Source organism: Salmo salar, chromosome 02, assembly GCF_965601325.2.
Source record: "Salmo salar chromosome 02, fSalSal1, whole genome shotgun sequence".
In the NCBI taxonomy this organism is placed as follows: Eukaryota; Metazoa; Chordata; class Actinopteri; order Salmoniformes; family Salmonidae; genus Salmo; species Salmo salar.
The window spans coordinates 30,758,222-30,777,826 of NC_138292.1; the positions used below are offsets into that span (position 1 = coordinate 30,758,222).

The 19,605-nt window shown below is 46.7% G+C and overlaps 1 protein-coding gene across 6 annotated transcripts in view; it reads right to left on the reverse strand.

Moving 5' to 3' along the window:
- LOC106579063 (oxidation resistance protein 1) overlaps positions 1-19,605 on the reverse strand; it is a 185,557-nt gene that overhangs the window by 44,082 nt on the left and 121,870 nt on the right. For all 6 annotated transcript variants that reach the window (XM_014158581.3, XM_014158615.3, XM_014158600.3 and 3 more), the window contains one exon: positions 11,348-11,433. In XM_014158581.3, the coding sequence (XP_014014056.1) occupies positions 11,348-11,433 (86 nt within the window). The remainder of the gene's footprint in view (positions 1-11,347; positions 11,434-19,605) is intronic.

Sequence of the window (19,605 nt, forward strand, 5' to 3'; positions counted from 1 at the left end):
ATAGGAAGCCAATTCTAGATTTAATTTTGGATTGGAGATGCTTAATGTGAGCCTGGAAGGAGAGTTTACAGTCTAACGTGACACCCAGGTATTTGTAGTTGTCCACGTATTCTAAGTCAGAGCCGTCCACAGTAGTGATGATGGAGAGGCGAGCAGGTGCGGGCAGTGATCGATTGAATAGTATGCATTTAGTTTTACCTGCGTTTAAGAGCAGTTGGAGGCCACGGAAGGCGAGTTGTATGGCATTGAAGCTCGTCTGGAGGTTAGTTAACAGTGTCCAAAGAGGGGCCAGAAGTATACAGAATGGTGTCGTCTGAGTGGAGGTGGAACAGAGAATCACCAGCAGCAAGAGCAACATCATTGATGTATACAGAGAAGAGAGTCGGCCCGAGAATTGAACCCTGTGGCACCCCCATAGAGACAGCCAGAGGTCCGGACAACATGCCCTCCGATTTGACACACTGAACTCTATCGGAGAAGTATTTGGTAAAACCAGGCGAGGCAATCATTTGAGAAACCAAGGCTGTCGAGTCTGCCGATAAGAATGTGGTGATTGACAGAGTCGAAAGCCTTGGCCAGGTCGATGAAGACGGCTGCACAGTATTGTCTCTTATCGATGGCGGTTATGATGTCGTTTAGGACCTTGAGCGTGGCTGAGGTGCACCCATGACCAGCTCTGAAACCAGATTGCATAGCGGAGAAGGTACGGTGGGATTCGAAATGGTTGGTAATCTGTTTGTTAACTTGGCTTTCGAAGACCTTAGAAAGACAGGGTAGGATAGATATAGGTTTGTAGCAGTTTGGGTCTAGAGTGTCACCCCCTTTGAAGAGGGGGATGACCGCGGCAGCTTTCCAATCTTTGGGAATCTCAGACGATACGAAAGAGAGGTTGAACAGGCTAGTAATAGGGGTTGCAACAATTTCGGCAGATAATTTTAGAAAGAAAGGGTCCAGATTGTCTAGCCCGACTGATTTGTATGGGTCCAGATTTTGCAGCTCTTTCAGGACATCAGCTATCTGGATTTGGGTGAAGGAGAAATGGTGGGGGCTTTGACGGGTTGCTGTGGAGGGTGCCAGGCAGTTGACCGGGGTAGGGGTAGCCAGGTGGAAAACATGGCCAGCCGTAGAGAAATGCTTATTGAAATTCTCAATTATAGTGGATTTATCGGTGGTAACAGTGTTTCCTAGCCTCAGAGCAGTGGGCAGCTGGGAGGAGGTGCTCTTATTCTCCATGGACTTTACAGTGTCCCAGAACTTTTTTGAGTTAGTACTACAGGATGCAAATTTCTGTTTGAAAAAGCTAGCCTTAGCACTGGCGGTAGGGCTATAGGTCAGGAATATTTTTGCTATTTTCACTGCTGTAATTATGAGAGGAATAGCTGGCGTTAGCACGAAAAGGCTGGGTTTTTTAGGCATATAGCCTACATGGAAGGTTTTTTTAGACATATAGCCTACATGTAGGGTTTTTAAGGCATTTAGCCTACATGGACGTTTTTTTAGGCAGATAGCCTACATGTAGTTTTTTTTAGGCATATAGCTTACATGGAGGGTTGTTTAGGCATATAGCCTACATGCAGTTTTTTAGGCATATAGCCTACATGTAGTTATTTTTAGGCATATAGCCTACATGTAGTTTTTTTTAGGCATATAGCCTACATGGAGGGTTTTTAGGCATATAGCCTACATGGAGGGTTTTTTAGGCATATAGCCTACATGTAGGGTTTTTTAACCTCTATGGGCTAGGTGGGACGCTTGAATCTCTCAGGTTTTGACCTGCCATTTGAGTTCTGTTATACTCACAGACACCATTCAAACAGTTTTAGAAAATGTTGGGTGTTTTCTATCCATATGTAATAAGTATATGCATATTCTAGTTACTGGGTAGGAGTGGTAACCAGATTAAATCGGGTATGTTTTTTATCCAGCCGTGTCAATACTGCCCCCTAGCCCTAACAGGTTAAGCACATCCTAAATAACAAGAGGAGCTGGATAAAATAATGTACAATAGGCTACATAGATTTAAAAAAAGTGGATGTTCCCAAACTAGATTTACTTCAAAGCGGTGTCACGAGCCAAACCCTTTATGATAGTCTTGGCTACTTGGTGAATGCAGTGGGCAGGACAAAAAAAAAACTACCTTCATTGAGAGGAGGGGAGACTATGCTTGGTTTTTAATCAAATGAAACAAAATGGGTTTATGGGCACAAAAAGCACAATCTGCAACGCTGATCCTCAACACGGGGGCCTCTCAGGGGTGCGTGCTTAGTCCCCTTCTGTACTCCCTGATCACCCACGAATACGTGGCCAAGCACGACTCCAACACCATCATTAAGTTTGCTGCCAACACAACTGTGGTAGGCCTGATCACCGACAACGATGAGACAGCCAATAGGGAGGTCAGAGACCTGGCAGTGTGGTGCCCGGACAACAACCTCTCCCTCGACGTGAGCAAGATAAAAGGAGATGATCGTGGACTACAGGAAAAGGAGGGTCGAACACGCCCCCATTCACATCGACAGGGCTGTAGTGGAGCAGGTCGAGTTTAAAGTTCCTTGGTGTCCACATCACCAACAAACTTATATGGTCCAAACACACCAGGAAAGTTATGAAGAGGGCACAACAACGGCTTTTCCCCCTCAGGAGACTGAAAAGATTTGGTATGGGTCCCCAGTGTTACATCTGCTTCTGCCACGCCCCCTACTGCTCATCCTGTGTCTCCTTGACCTGCTGCCACTCCCCCAGTGCTTTCTCCCTCTCTGTGTGTGTGTGTGTGATTGTGTGGGCGGAGACAGGTGTGCTGGAGTAGTTAAAGCAGATCCCCAACAGCTGCAACCTGTTCCATAATCAAGACCTCTACAAATACTCAGCCCTGCCACTTCCATGCTGCCAGATCGTAATCTCTGCTCAGTCAGTCTACGTTTCTAGCCGTTTGTTCCTGTTTAGATCCTGTTGTGCCTGTTTTCCTCTCCGCTATAGTTCTGCCCGCTCTGACTCTGGTCCCTATCTCCAGTCCCATGTCTTATCAGTCCTGCTACTCTGTCCTGGATCCCCCACCCTACTGCTCCCTTGGATTCCCCTCCGGACATGCTTACCCTGTCCCAACACCTCTCGCTCCAGCCTCAGCCTCCGCACTTGGTTTCCTGCAACCCGCCGACCTTCCCCTGGCCTGCACTTCATCTTCCCTCTGTGTTTCAATAAATACCTTGGTTACCTCATCCCAGTCTCCTCGTCTGAGTCTGCTCTTGGGTTCACCTGTTCCGCTCCGCGTAACACCCAGATCCTCAAAGTTCTACAGCTGCACCATCGAGAGCATCCTGACCGGTTGCATCACCACCTGGTATGGCAACTGCTTGGCCTCCGACCGTAAGGCGCTACAGAGGGTAGTGTGTACAGCCCAGTACATCACTGGGGCCAAGCTTCCTGCCATACAGGACCTATATACTAGGTGGTGTCAGAAGACTCCAGTTACCCAAGTCATCGATTGTTCTCTCTGCTACTACACGGCAAGCGGTACCGGAGCGCCAATTCTGGGTCCAAAAGGCTCCTTCTACCCCCAAGCCATAACACTGCTGAACAATTAATCAAATGGCCAGCCAAACTATTTGCATTGACCCCCCCCCCCTTGTTTTTACACTGCTGCTACTCGCTGTTTATTATCTATGCATAGTCACTTTACCCCTACCTACATGTACAAATTACCTCGACTAACCTGTACCCCTACTCATTGACATTTTTTTTTTTACTTTAGTTTATTTAGTCAATATTTTCTTAACTGCATTGTTGGTTATTAAGGGCTTGTAAGTTAGCATTTCACGGTAAGGTCTACACCTGTTGTAGTCGGTGCATGTGACAAATAAAATTGTATCTTTTGCGTTCCATGTGCATATGGGCACTGTGCGTCATGGCTGGATAGGCTGCGCCTCCGCTCTCAAAATCCATGCCATAACCAATCGTGTTACCGCTAAGTCCAGCTTTTGGTTGATTTTAAATATCCCCACCAGCGTTACCTGAAATTGTTCCTTTCGCGCACGTTTTTAAGGACACACCTCAGATATTGCCACCCCTTCCACCTCAGCGCAAGTGAGCTCATATAAGACAGCTAAATGATCAATCCTGGCGCAAGGGTTAGAAAACAGAAGAGTGCCAGCTTTAACAGGTCGAAATTGCAAAAGAGCGTGCGTTTGACAATTGCACTGGCTAAATGCCAGCAGAAAATAGCGCCCCCAATGTTCATGTCCCAGGACAACCTAGCTAGCAACAGTTAGCTAACTAAATGTCCATGAATGTTTCATGTGTGTTTAGACCTGACCCCAAATTAATAAAATTGATTCACAGTAGATTTTTTTATTTTAACTTACGTGTCATGATCGCATCTGGTGGGGATAGACAAAATCAACATGATGGCTCACGCGTACTCAGCATGTTAGCAACCATGGACCTCTCTTATCTGTGTGTGTGGTGTTAGGGAGGAGTAACTAAAACCTGCAATATGACTGGACTAAATTCACATAGAAATGTGAGTTATAGATATGTCATTGAAAGCAAGTCTAAGAAGCTGTACATCTGTTCTATGTGCGCTATTTCTATGCTTCCTATTCTCATGGCTCGTTTTTGCACACCAGCTTCAAACAGCTGAAAATACAATATTTTTGGTTATGTAAAATATATTTCACAGCGGTTTAGATGGTACAATGATTCTCTACACTGCTTGTTTTGTCACAAACTGAAATTAGGCAAACTATTAGAATTTTTGCAACCAGGAAATGGCGGAACGATTACTGCATATTGCACCTTTAATTATACCACAAACGCTGTTTCTTTCACAACTTAAAATCCCAAACCATCTTTAGAAGACAACAAAACAATTCTCATCGTTCCAGTGCGAACTACATGAGGAAAGTGTGAAATACTTTGTGATGAGGACTTCACTCACTCGCCATTTTGGATGTTAACTGAACCGGACACCAAGCTAAATAACTAAAACACTTGGACAGACTCAATATCAAACCATGCCTGTATAAACACTGGAAATGACAAAATGATGTAAGGAACCTTTCAATATAACCAATAAACACTCTGGCTGCATCTGAAAAGGCACCCTATTTCCTATATACTGTAGTGCACTTTGTTTGACCAGGACCAGCACATGGTTCTCGTCAAAAGTAGTGAACTATATAGGGAATAGGTTAAAATATCGGACATAACCAATCACTATAGCAGACTGTCACTGTCGATGACATATCTTTTAGAACTGCCAACTCAAGGACTACTGTGACTGATTTATAGTCTTGTCTGATTTGTAACAGATCGGCTTTTACAACATATCATGTTGATGAATAAAGTGTCTTGAAAAGGAAGGCACAGAAAGGCACTGCTGGTGATATCAGACACCAAACAGTTGGACTAGAAGACACAAATGACAACCAGCACATTTACAGCCTACAGCACGGGCATTAACAACCTCTTAAAACAACAAGCCAGCATGTCAACAAAAAGTACAAGCTCAACAATAAAGCTCTACAATATTTACAACTTAGTGTGCAGTACTTAATAATACTTAAGAGTGGCAGTGTTAAATTAACATTATATTTTTTTCCACAGGAGATTTAATAAAAGTATGTCTCTTCAGACAGAAAGCCAAATCCTACTTTAGCTTGTTGGGAACATAAGCAGACAGTCAATATCCACCGCATACTGTTACAGTCTGTAGCTCCAACACTAATGCAGGCAGCACAGTCTTCATTCCAGACTAGTTCAGCAGTAGCAACACACTACATGGATTCTTGCTGAGTACCATTTGCTAACATCTCATCCATGGACTAATTCTTGTTAGCTTTACCTCCTCAATTCAGCACCAATACAACCTGTTTCAGCACTGTTTCTCTATTGGATGGTAATTTACTGTCTGTTGATGGGAATAATTAATGAACGATTCTAATTATTAAATGTGTATTGTCTAACAGTTAGACAATCTAATATTAGGAGGACACACACACCAGACACACACACACAGTATGTTACAGACATCCTGGTGACTGGTAGTGGTCACCTTGTCTGACTGAGAGGAAAAACTGACTCAAGGACAGACAGACAGAGCTGACTAATGGTGCCATAGAAAGCCACACATACCAAAACACTACCCTGTGGTGGAACATCAGACTGGATCCAGACAGACCCGTGGAACAGCATTGCGTAGCCTACCATCACGTTGATGCAGCGTTCTGCAAATGGTTTAATCATCCAGAATGTAATATCAGAAGGACTATCGCTCCAGAGGCTTACAATGCAGCCTGTCTGATGAAGCCTGGATATGTGCATATGGGATGACAGTTGCCATAGCGACTTTGTCTTTACCACCCTAATGGCATGCATTGTGTGTGCCACTGCTGTGCCGTTGTTCATCATTCACATGCCTAATTTTACAGCCATTACAACTGACAGCTAGGACAGACATTCTCCCAGTCAGAGGACACAGAACAGCAGAGGAGACCAGGACCCCAATTCAAGCCAGGTGTGTTGACTTTTAATCTGAGGGTATCCTTCTATTGACACACTTGTTGAATTATGCAAGAGAACGTGAAAACAACAGTAATTCATGAGGCAGTCTAGACAGTGCAGGTAGGGTACACAGAGCAGGTAGGGTAAACAGAGCAGGTAGGGTAGACAGAGCAGGTAGGGTAGACAGAGCAGGTAGGGTAAACAGAGCAGGTGGGGTAAACAGAGCAGGTGGGGTAAACAGAGCAGGTGGGGTAAACAGAGCAGGTGGGGTGGACAGAGCAGGTGGGGTGGACAGAGCAGGTGGGGTGGACAGAGCAGGTGGGGTGAACAGAGCAGGTAGGGTGAACAGAGCAGGTAGGGTGAACAGAGCAGGTAGGGTGGACAGAGCAGGTAGGGTGAACAGAGCAGGTAGGGTAAACAGAGCAGGTAGGGTGAACAGAGCAGGTAGGGTGAACAGAGCAGGTAGGGTGAACAGAGCAGGTGTTCGGTGGTTGCGGCCCTGTTCCCCTCCTTTATGTTAATTTATGGATATATGCAAATACGCAGTGTATTTCTGCAAATTAGGCACCTATCATTATCTTTATTTCAACAAATAAAAAAAGAACAATAAATAACCTGAATTCCCACCAAAATCACAGAACTCCATTATTTGTGTTGTGTTTTATGTGCTATAACTCAGTCTATATCGGATTGATTTTAACAATAAAAAAGTTGGCCGTATCTTCATCCATTGACCAACTGTTGCATCTGTTAGAATTGTTAAAAAAAAGTTTTGATGACCATTGCTACTTAAACATCTGAACCAGGGGCCGATACATATGCTGTTTCGTTACATCCCTTACAGGAACCATATGGGACACATACAATGGCCTAGAAGAAGCTAACAGAACATGGCATTGCCATGACTACTACATCTCCAATAAGCATGGTGCTATAGTAGGTGAGAGGATAGTGGAGCTGCAGCACATGTGATGACATTTGACTGCTGCTCCTCACAGTTGTTATTGTGACAGAGTGGGTGTTGACAGTGCTGATGACTGACCTCTCCTGTCCTGTCCTGTCCTCTCCTCTCCTCTCCCACATACATACAGATGTGAAAAGCCTGAACAGTGGTCCATTCTGGTCCCCCACCACCACACCAGTGTGAATAATGCTATCAATAGGAGTGATTGTGAGGATCCAGTCTCCCTCTGACTGACTCTTCCATTTCTAGTAATCAATTCAACACACACACACACACACACACACACACACACACACACACACACACACACACACACACACACACACACACACACACACACACACACACACACACACACACACACAGTCTTGCACAGCTAACCTTGTGGGGACACACAATTCAGTCCCATTCAAAATCCTAACCCTAAACCTAACACGTACTCTTACCCTAACCTAACCATAACCTTAATTTGGGGCTCCTGAGTAGCACAGCGGTCTAAGGCACTGCATCACAGTGCTAGAGGCATCACTACAGACCCTGGTTCAATCCCGGGCTGTATCACAACAGGCTGTGATTGGGAGTCCCATAGGGCTGGACACAGTTGGCCCAGCGTCGTCCGGGTTGGAGGTTGTGGCCGGGGTAGACCCGTCATTGTAAATAACAATTAGTTCTTAACTGCCTTGCCTCCTTAAATAAAGGTAAAACAAAAATGAACCCTAACCTAACCCTAGCTCCTAAACCTAACCCTAGCTCTGCCTTTCATGTTCTCTCACCCTCTCCAGACCGGCCTGTACAATATAAAAATAGGGCAGAAAGTTGCAATATGCCCGTGCAACCCAAGGTTTGATACCAGCATAAACAGAAACCCTCTTAATCCTAACCCTAACTCCTAACCCTAATCCTTAACATAATTCTAACCCTATTACTAAGTCTGACCTTAACCTCCTAGAAATAGCATTTCACCTTGTGGGGACTAACAAAATGTCCCCAGTTGGTCTTTAATTATTTGTAACTTTTATTTCTTGTTCTTATTTTTATTTTATTGTTTTATTTTTTTTAAACTGCATTGTTGGTTAAGGGCTTGTAAAGTAAGCATTTCACCTGTTGTATTCGGCGCACGTGGCAAATAACATTTGATTTGATTTTTGATTTGGTCACATTTTTCTTTGTTTACTATTCTTGTGAGGACCAGAACTTAAACACGTCCGCACACACACACACACACACACACACAACCTTCTTGCAGCGCGGCACAGTGCATACTACAGTCATTAGGAGTCCTTACCTCACACTGTGGTGAAGTACCACACAACTGGAACATGTGTAGAGTCATTAACTGCAGTATTAAGACACATTAAAATGTCTCCTACCGTTGCTGTAGGGTCGTTCCACCTCAAAAAGCACAAGAAAGAGGATTTCGACACCCACCATCTCAGAATGTTCTGAAATCATTTCTGTTGTTAGAAACAGATAAGATTAGCATTCCTGCAACATTATTTTGTTGAAATATAATTTGATCCATAATTTGATCCATGTCTTACTCATTGTTAGAATGTTTTGGGTCCAAATCTGATGTTATGTACTATATCTATTGAATATTATACGATTCCTATCATTTAAAATGGCCAATTTAGGTGCAATTCAATTTGCTTAATTTCTCCCAAATCAAATTATATTTCAACAAAATAATGTTGCAGTCTGTTCCATTCCATTCCCCTTTACTTCCTGGAGTTCAAACAAACACCATATTTAATTGGCTGAAGGTCAGCCAATAGGTGTGCCCATCAGAATGAGAAGGCAAATATTGAGGTTTATTTTTTGGTCTAAAAACGAGCGATCACAATATTTCATAAAGCGACAAAGCCTCCCTTTTCTTTTCTGTAGGCACCAGGCAGCGGATTATAAACCTATCTATCTGGTGAGAACAGATGGAAACAGTAGCCGTCCGTCCCCAGGCCCAGTGCAGCACAGCACAGCGTGGAAGATCAGTTTAAGATAAAGCCGCTTCTCAATCACTGGGAAAGTCTCCATGCATCTAGGGCTATCTCGTAGGACGGGTGCTGTGTGCGTGTGTCTGTGTGTGTGTGTGTGTGTGTGTGTGTGTGTGTGTGTGTGTGTGTGTGTGTGTGTGTGAGGGATGGAGGCAGCCATGCCACACAACCTTAAACACTCTCTAAGGGCGGCGTTGCAGCATGTCATGACTGGAAAGTTCACACAACCGTTGGCATGGTTCCCTCCATCATCACAATATTATCTGGAATCCTTCCCATGGGAGGTAAAGAGAGAGAAAGAGTAAAGAGTATAGAGAGAGAGAGAACGAGGATGGAGAGAGAAACAGAGAAACAGAGAGATAGAGAGAGAAGGGGGGTGTAGTGGCCAGCAGGCTGGGGAGAGGGTGGTGCGTGCTGCTATGTCGAGTGAGATATGATGAGCATATTTTCCCTGAATCCAATGTTTATCCACTGTAACACCTCTCTCTCTCTCTAACACTAGTCCATGACAAACTGTCTTTACTATGACAAATATTCTGTCCTGTCCTCCTGCCATTGAACACTTTTCACGTCCCAGCATAAAACAACTAGCTTGTCCATCACCCTGTGGCCCATCACCCGTGTCCATCACCCGTGTCCATCACCCGTGTCCATCACCCTGTGGCCCATCACCCTGTGGCCCATCACCCTGTGGCCCATCACCCTGTGGCCCATCACCCGTGTCCATCACCCTGCCCTGTGGCCCATCACCCGTGTCCATCACCCTGTGGCCCAGAGCGGATGAGAGGTGGGGGTAGGGGCTGTTCTGAATGACACCTATATAAAACGTTCCAAGTGCAACAGCAACACCAGAGATAACAGAAAGCATTGGGATCACGCACACAATCACCGCTGAATCAAAGTAGCAGAACAATTACTAAAAGAGAGAGGAAATATATTGGGGAGAAAAATGTCTCTGGATGCTGAACCATGTCATCAAACAAGGTGGAAATCAATGTGCTGGCTAAATGATAGGTGTCCATCAGTTTTCCCTCTCTCCTCTCCTCTCCTCTCCTCTCCTCTCCTCTCCTCTCCGCTCCTCTGTGGCCAGGCTAATGGAGCTCCACAGCATTCCGCTCCCCATGCAGTGTTACCAGGGAGAGAAGAAAGACAGAAACCTGTCTGACTGAAGCTGGATTTGAGGGTCATTTCAAGAACACTACCAGCCAGAACAGCAGCAGAGACAGACTCCATTTTCAGATCATCCGGGTACGGGTGTGTCTGTCTCTCCATCTCACTCTCACACACAACAGAGATGGCAAATGAATAGCAATGACAACACCAGGTGGAAGGTCATTCGTAAACAGTGGTGGAATGCTCGCTGCTAAGCACTGCACAGAAGGAACAATAAAATATAGACTACCCATTCTCTGTCTCTCTCTCGGTTCTCCTCTGGCCAAAAACATACATACGTATACAGCTACAATCCTCTCTCCTCCTATACATCAGAATGCAGAATGGAACAGGATTGCTACATATCTAATCTATTAGAATACATTTCCATCATACGGTAGAGAGGCAATATCTCTGGCTGGCCATATAAAGTCCCCCTTTATGTAAACAGACATTGAACGATGCACACGTGCAACTGTAAATTACTAAACGCTTCGTTCTCTCCCCCCACACACACACACACACACACACCCACACACACACACCTAACGATGTGAGCCAGCATGGCCAGGTTCCTTTTCATAACACAACATAATAACACACTACCACAACAGCAGCTATTACTCAGACTAGGGCAACAGCCAGTAGACACACAGAGCAGCACAGCAGCAGCAGCAGGAGCAGTAAAAAGCATTAAAACACCCAGACAGAGAGGACACAGTCTGAAACCCTGTTTACTTACAGCATACTCAATGGTTCCTTTGGGTCTCTGGAACGACATGCGTCTGCTGCCATCCTTCTTCTCTTGAGTCTTCTTCTGGCTGGTATCTGAAAGCAAGCGAGGCAAGGTACGCATTACGTTCATGTTCCTCTCTCTCCCCAGCTTGCCTTGTCACAAGCCGCCGTTTCCCAGCCACACGGGTACAGCTCATTCGTCAACAGTGAGCGTGCGAGCCAGTCAGCCTGCGATGTGAGCGGAGTGGAGCCTCTTTCTCTCTCCCTCTCCTAGCAAGCTCTCTCTCCTCCTCTCTCTCTCTCTCTCCTACTCTCCTTTGCTCTCTCTCTCTCCTACTCTCCTTTGCTCTCTCTCCCTCTCCCCCTCTCCCTCTCTCCCTCTCCCTCTCTCTCCACCACGCAGCACAATGACATGCGTTGATTCCAGTTGCCTTCTGCTGGCTCTCCTCTCACAGCAGACACACAGCACCTTGACCTCCATGAGGACCTGAGGAGAGGAGGAGGGGATGGAGCTGGGAGGGAGATAGGAGAGAGAGAGGGGGCTGAATGCAGGATCTGGGAACTTGGACGAGGGATGGAGCTGGGGCTGGGGGAGACAGGAGAGGGTCGTGACTCGGGTATTCTATGGGGTATAGGACTGGGGCTTGGGGAATAGGGCTGGAAGAGAGCAGGGGCCGAGGGCTGGAAGCCTTACGGTACAGTACAGTGCACATCCTCTCTCTCAGTCGGCTAGGTTCACCCCGTTATGTTCAGTATGCAGACTATGCAGCAGATCACATCAGAAGCCTAACACGTCCTTTACTTCGTCTGTCTGTGTCACCGAGCAGCTCGGCTGAAAACATGAGTCATTCGCCATGCAGCCATTCTATTTCTGGGGCTCAGGACACACTGCACTGAAGAGGGAGAATACCTCAGCATATGACAACTGTAATACAGAAGTACAATAATGAGGTATTCCACTCTGTCTCCACCATGATAGGCAATGTAGTAGGTTTAATGTTTGTAGTCTGTCAAACGCACCATAAAGCCTGAGATGGCTTCGGCGATCAGACGATGAATAGACGTGCATTATGGTGTCCCTGCTGTCTGGTTTGGTTTATTTGACACCCTACTAATACAGTTGTATAACAGCAGTGTATCTGACATGAAGCTCTGTTACATATTGTTTCAGGTCATAGACATAACACTAATGTGATACCGAAACACTGACGTGGCAGAATGAGGGCTAAGCCAAGACCAAGAATAAATACCACCTGATTCTAAAACCAATATGCGAAAGAAAGAGAGCAGAGAGAGAGAGAGAGAGAGGGGAGGAAGAGAAAACTACAGAGAGAGCAGAAAGAGAGATACGATAGAGAGAGAGTAGAGAAAGAGGTAGGGTGAGGGGGGGGGGGGGGGGAGAGAGCTACAGAGAGAGCAGGAAGAGATACATTAGAGAGAGAGCAGAGAGAGAGGTAGGGAGAGGAGAGAAAGAGAGAGCTACAGAGAGAGCAGGAAGAGAGATACATTAGTGAGAGAGAGACCAGAGAGAGAGGTAGGGAGAGGGGAGGAAGAGAGAGCTACAGAGAGAGCAGGAAGAGAGATACATTAGTGAGAGAGAGACCAGAGAGAGAGGTAGGGAGAGACTCAGAGTTAGATTCACAGCAGCAGGATGTTGCATAGTGAGGGAGAGAACGGTCTAAATTTGAACCTTGTTGATGATTAGTTATTTGAGAAGGAGACCAAGTCAAGACGTTGGACCGGGTGGATTCAGTTTATAGTAAGGCAGTTTATTATGAGACAAAGATATTTGGCAGAGCGTGCACGGACTCCTTCGTTTAGCTCATAGGGAACTAGCAGAAGAGAGCCCCGAAACATAGTGTACATCCAATTTATACAATGAAATAACAGTGTGTTGACGTTGAGTCTAGTAGGTCCGCTCTCCTGACTGGTCGATGAGTGGAGGGACGGTCCACTCTCCAGGTGGTGTCGACTTCCCATTGGCCCTTGGCAGTGTCCTTTGTCCTCGGAGTCCAACACACCTAAGTGTGTGTGTGTGTGTGTGTGTGTGTGTGTGTGTGTGTGTGTGTGTATTTCTGGTAATTCGTGTCTGGGTGCTTGCGATATTCATGGAATGTTGTTCTTTACACCAGTGGTCAGTTCGTGTGGCTAGGGTGCTTTCATGTCTTGACATTTTTGTGTGAGTGCTTAGTCCGCCATCAGTCTCTGGGTGTGGTCGTGATTGGTATCAGTTGGTCTGCTCAATATGTCTCTGGAGTTTTGTTGTGTGCTGTTGTGAAACATGTTGTGCAAATGCCCTCCTTATATATCATTAGGTAAAACGTTAGATTATCTTTATTACAACCTCAACATGGAGTGTGATGATGTGCCATCAGAAACACGGCTATTTGTTCACACTGGGAGCAGAGCAGAACCACAACGTTAAACAACAAAGACCATCAGATCTCAGTGGGTCTACACCACAGGAGCACATGATAACCCCTCTTACCCCTTTACAGAGAATCTGTTCACTTCTAATAAACAGCCTGCCAGATAAACTCTGCTCTTTTCTGCTAGGGCAAGAACAACATCCTGTACACAATGTTATCCAAATGTTATCAAGTAACAAAAATTGTCATTTACAATGAATTTACCAAAATTTGATCTATAGGAGACAATTGATTAAACACTGCCATCACAAATGAAGTTACTCAGTTAATCAAATGTTCGGTTTGTGTTACACATCGTTGCACACTAAACAACAGCATTGAATGTGTATTTGTTCTAATAGTGCAGTGCATACTGGGAATACAAGCGTTGTATTTTAGAGTATGGTGCGAGATGGCAACTAAGCAAGATGAAAGTCACAAATAATGGGAGCAACTGTGCCTGGGGCCACAGCAAGTCTCATTAAATGATTATCTCCGCAAAAACAGTGGGTTGTGTAACGCCAGATTTCACAGATGTGGGTCAAGGTCATGTTATCGCATTTAATTTGCATCTTTCTCTATCCAAAAGAAACAGAACTAAAGCAACAGTCTTATCACCACAGCTGATACACTGTTGCTCTTCATTTCATTAATGGGACTTGCGACAGCAAATATCCCACTTTAAATCTTTGTCATACTTCTGGCTTATTATTAATCTTGTTCTCCTCTTACACCGTTTCAGCCGTCCAAACTTTAAAACGTACACACCGGTCTGGAATAGTTTTTCATTTATTTAAAACTTCAACAATGCCTCATTGTCTTCTGTACTTCTATATACTGAGGTATTCTAATAGGAGAGTTGATATACTGAGGTATTCCTAAGTCGGAGAGTTGATATACTGAGGTATTCTAATAGGAGAGTTGATATACTGAGGTATTCTAGTAGGAGAGTTGATATACTGAGGTATTCTAGTAGGAGAGTTGATATACTGAGGTATTCTAGTAGGAGAGTTGATATACTGAGGTATTCTAGTAGGAGAGTTTGATATACTGAGGTATTCTAGTAGGAGAGTTGATATACTGAGGTATTCTAGTAGGAGAGTTGATATACTGAGGTATTCTAGTAGGAGAGTTCATATACTGAGGTATTCTAGTAGGAGAGTTGATATATTGAGGTATTCTAGTAGGAGAGTTCATATACTGCGGTATTCTAGTAGGAGAGTTGATATACTGAGGTATTCTAGTAGGAGAGTTGATATACTGAGGTATTCTAGTAGGAGAGTTGATATACTGAGGTATTCTAGTAGGAGAGTTGATATACTGAGGTATTCTAGTAGGAGAGTTGATATACTGAGGTATTCTAGTAGGAGAGTTGATATACTGAGGTATTCTAGTAGGAGAGTGTATACAAGTATAGTAGTGTGAGTGGAGTTATTTATGATGAAATGTGTGATCTAACTGCCCCACAAATCAAATCACATTTTATTGGTCACATACACATATTTAGCAGATGTTATTGCGGGTGTGGTGAAATGCTTGTGTTCCTAGCTCCAACAGTGTGGTAGTATCTAACAATTCACAAAGTGACTAGTGTTCCATTATTAAAGTGACCAGTGGTTCCATGTCTCTGTACATAGGGCAGCAGCCTCTAAGGTGCAGGGTTGAGTAACCGGGTGGTAGCTGGCTAGTGATGGCTATTTAACAGACTGAGGGCCTTGAGATAGAAGCTGTTTTTCAGTCTCTCGGTCCACGCTTTGATGCACCTGTACTGAACTCGCCTTCTGGATGATAGCGGGGTGAACAGGTAGTGGCTCGGGTGGTTGATGTCCTTGATGATCTTTTCGGCCTTCCTTTCTTTTCGGGTGCTGTAGGTGTCATGGAGGGCAGGCGGTGTCCCCCCGGTGATGCGTTGGGCAGACCGCACCACCCTCTGGAGAGCCCTGCGGTTGCGGGCGGTGCAGTTGCCGTACCAGGCGGTGATACAGCCCAACAGGATGCCCTCAATTGTGCATCTGTAAATGTTTGTGAGGGTTTTAGGGGCCAAGACAAATTTCTTCTTCACCACACTGTCTGTGTGGATGGTCCATTTCAGATTCTCAGTGATGTGTACGCCATGGAACTTGAAGCTTTTCACCTCAAAATGTGGTTCCGTCGATGTGGATAGGGTCGTGCTCCATCTGCTGTCTCCTGAAGTCCACGATCAGCTCCTTAGTTATGTTGACATTGAGGGAGAAGTTATTTTCCTAGCACCTCTCCTCCAGGGCCCTCACCTCCTCCCTGTAGGCTGTCTCGTCATTGTTGGTAATCAGGCCTACTACTGTTGTATCCAAAGTAATAAGGTTGATAGTGTTGTCAATCAAAGTAATCAGACCAATTATTTTACAAAATGTTACTTTGACTATATTTAACTGCTTTGCTTAAGTAAAACAATTAAAATTTCTCCCACTACTACAAAAATACTATTAAGTCCCATCATTTTTCTTAATGGAAAATTAGAATCTAGTTCAACAACATTATCTTTGGCATTTGAAATGAAAAACATAACATTGGTGCTGAAGAGTGTGAGTCCGGTCTTGTGACTGACTGAAGGGTGTATATTTAGAAAACAAAGATGTAACTCATGCCAAGATGTAGTCTAATAGGCACAAGGAGAACCGCAGCAGCAGAGAATGCCTGCATGATGGTGACTGTGACTGGTTTCTATCACTAGCCTGAAGGATACCTCGGGGAAGTTACTTCCCTGTGAGATAGCCAGGCAGGCATGCATGGGGCCACGCGAGTTCAAATCGGTGAGAATTCGTTACGGTCAAGATGAACTTTGCGAGTTCTAGAATGTGTTTGTTGACAGGGATGTGCGGGCCAGAGAGGGTAGGCAGGGTAAGCAGGGTAAGCAGGGTAGGCAGGGTAAGCAGGGTAGGAATGGTAGGCAGGGTAGGAATGGTAGGAAGGGTAGGAATGGTAGGCAGGGTAGGCGGGGTAGGCAGGGTAGGCGGGGTAGGCAGGGTAGGCGGGGTAGGCAGGGTAAGCAGGGTAGTCAGGGTAAGCAGGGTAAGCAGGGTAGGCGGGGTAAGCAGGGTAGGAATGGTAGGCAGGGTAGGAATGGTAGGAAGGGTAGGAATGGTAGGCAGGGTAGGCGGGGTAGGCAGGGTAGGCAGGATAGGCAGGGTAGGCGGGGTAGGCAGGGTAAGCAGGGTAGTCAGGGTAAGCAGGGTAAGCAGGGTAGGCGGGGTAAGCAGGGTAGGCAGGGTAGGCAGGGTAGGAATGGTAGGAAGGGTAGGAATGGTAGGCAGGGTAGGCGGGGTAGGCAGGGTAGGCGGGGTAGGCGGGGTAGGCGGGGTAGGCAGGGTAAGCAGGGTAGTCAGGGTAAGCAGGGTAAGCAGGGTAGGCGGGGTAAGCAGGGTAAGCAGGGTAGGCGGGGTAAGCAGGGTAAGCAGGGTAGGCGGGGTAAGCAGGGTAAGCAGGGTAGGCGGGGTAAGCAGGGTAGGCAGGGTAGGCGGGGTAAGCAGGGTAAGCAGGGTAGGCGGGGTAAGCAGGGTAGGCGGGGTAAGCAGGGTAAGCAGGGTAGGCGGGGTAGGCAGGGTTGGCGGGGTAGGCAGGGTAGGCGGGGTAAGCAGGGTAAGCAGGGTAGGCGGGGTAAGCAGGGTAGGCGGGGTAGGCAGGGTAGGCGGGGTAGGCAGGGTAAGCAGGGTAGTCAGGGTAAGCAGGGTAGGCAGGGTAGGCGGGGTAAGCAGGGTAGGCGGGGTAAGCAGGGTAGGCGGGGTAAGCAGGGTAAGCAGGGTAGGCAGGGTAGATGGGGTAGGCAGTGGAGCTGGAGATATGTACAGCTCTTCTCTCTGACTCTGTGATTAGTGTTGTACAGCCCTGCAAGTTCATACCACACACACAGAGGAATAGCAATGAAAAACAACTGGTGACCAACGTCCCTGTTCCTTAAGAATGTTGCAGGCCAGTACATTGGAATTGAGACAGTGTTGCAGTGCAAATGGCTGTATCTGGACTGACTCCAAAGGGAAGCCCAAAGACAGAAATACACCCCCCTTCCTGTGCATTAACAAAACGTTTTGTAGGGGAACAATGCAGGGGGAGAATTGTTTTGTAATGTCCCGTTCATTTCCCCTGCTAGCCTACACTAATACACAGCCAAGTAATTTCCTCTCAGCACCCTTCGTTTAGAGGTGGATGTAAAGTTATTTATAGCAGCCCCTCACTCACTCCTGTTAACAGCAGAGGAGGCAAGAGCTCTGTCTGGGGTAATGAAAAGGTACTCTACTTTATAATGTAGCTGGTCTGTCTGGCCAGGGGGTTGTGAGGGTAGAGGAGGTGGGGGGTGGAGAGGAGAGATGAGGGGATGGAGAGGAGAGGTGAGGGGGTGAAGAGGAGAGGTGAGGGGTGGTGAGGGGGTGGAGAGGAGAGGTGAGGGTTGGGGGTGGAGAGGTGAGGTGAGGGTTGGGGGTGGAGAGGAGAGATGAGGGGATGGAGAGGAGAGGAGAGAGGGTGGAGGGGTGGAGAGGAGAGGTGAGGGGTTGGAGAGGAGAGGTGAGGGGTGGAGAGGAGAGGTGAGGGGTTGGAGAGGAGAGGTGAGGGGGTGGAGAGGAGAGGTGAGGGGATGGAGAGGAGAGGTGAGGGGGTGAAGAGGAGAGGTGAGGGGTGGTGAGGGGGTGGAGAGGAGAGGTGAGGGTTGGGGGTGGAGAGGTGAGGTGAGGGTTGGGGGTGGAGAGGAGAGATGAGGGGATGGAGAGGAGAGGAGAGAGGGTGGAGGGGTGGAGAGGAGAGGTGAGGGGTGGAGAGGAGAGGTGAGGGGTTGGAGAGGAGAGGTGAGGGGGTGGAGAGGAGAGGTGAGGGGTGGAGAGGAGAGGTGAGGGGTTGGAGAGGTGAGGGGGTGAAGAGGAGAGGGGTGGAGAGGAGAGTGGAGGGGTGGAGGGGTGAGGGGTAGAAAGGTGAGGTGAGGGTTGGGGGTGGAGAGAGAGGGTGGAGGGGTGGAGAGGAGAGGTGAGGAGAGGTGAGTAGTGGAAAGGAGAGGTGAGGGATGGAAAGGAGAGGTGAGGGGGTGAAGAGGTGAGGGAGGGAGGGAGGGGGTGGAGTGGGTGGAGTGAGGGAGAGGGTGGAGAGGAGAGGGAGGGAGGGAGAGGGTGGAGAGGAGAGGAGAGGGAGGGGTCATGTTATTTAGCTAGGTAAGTCATGTAGCTGCTCAGGACATGGTGTTGAGGGGTGGAGGGCACCGACTGGTAACACTTACATTAAGTTCTCTTCAGCTCTTATACCTGTGTAGTAACACTGTAATTACACCAGTCACAACATGTTGATACATAGTACCTTACAGTAACAACCTTCTCAGACAGGTTCTGTATGACAGGCCCATTAAAACACACAAGGAGGCAAACGTATAACTTATTCCATATACAATATATATAAGGTGAGACACGGCCTTGACTTCCTTGACTAATGTGGCGATAACAGCACGGCAGCCATTGTAATGAATATGCATTGGCTTAGTGAGCTGTCAAACTACACACAGGAAGCACACAGCGACAGCCCACATCCCTTTGCTCTCTCCCTCTCTCCCTCTCTCCCTCCCTCCCTATTATACAGTCAGTTTTCCCCTGCACACAGCACCGTCACCACCACCCAGTACAACCTAACGTTGCTGGAGCAGCACTTTGTGTTGTGTCTGCTGTGTCAGGACAGGGAGGAGAGGAGAGGGGGAGCAGAGCAGTCAATGTGTTTTAAGCAGAACACCCTCTCCTCTCCTTCTCCCCTCTCTTCCTCTCCCTCCCTTCGTCCTGCCTCTGCCCCATCATTAACACTGGCTCCAGGTCAATAAATCAAACCCTGATGCTGTCACAGGCTCAGTGAGTGT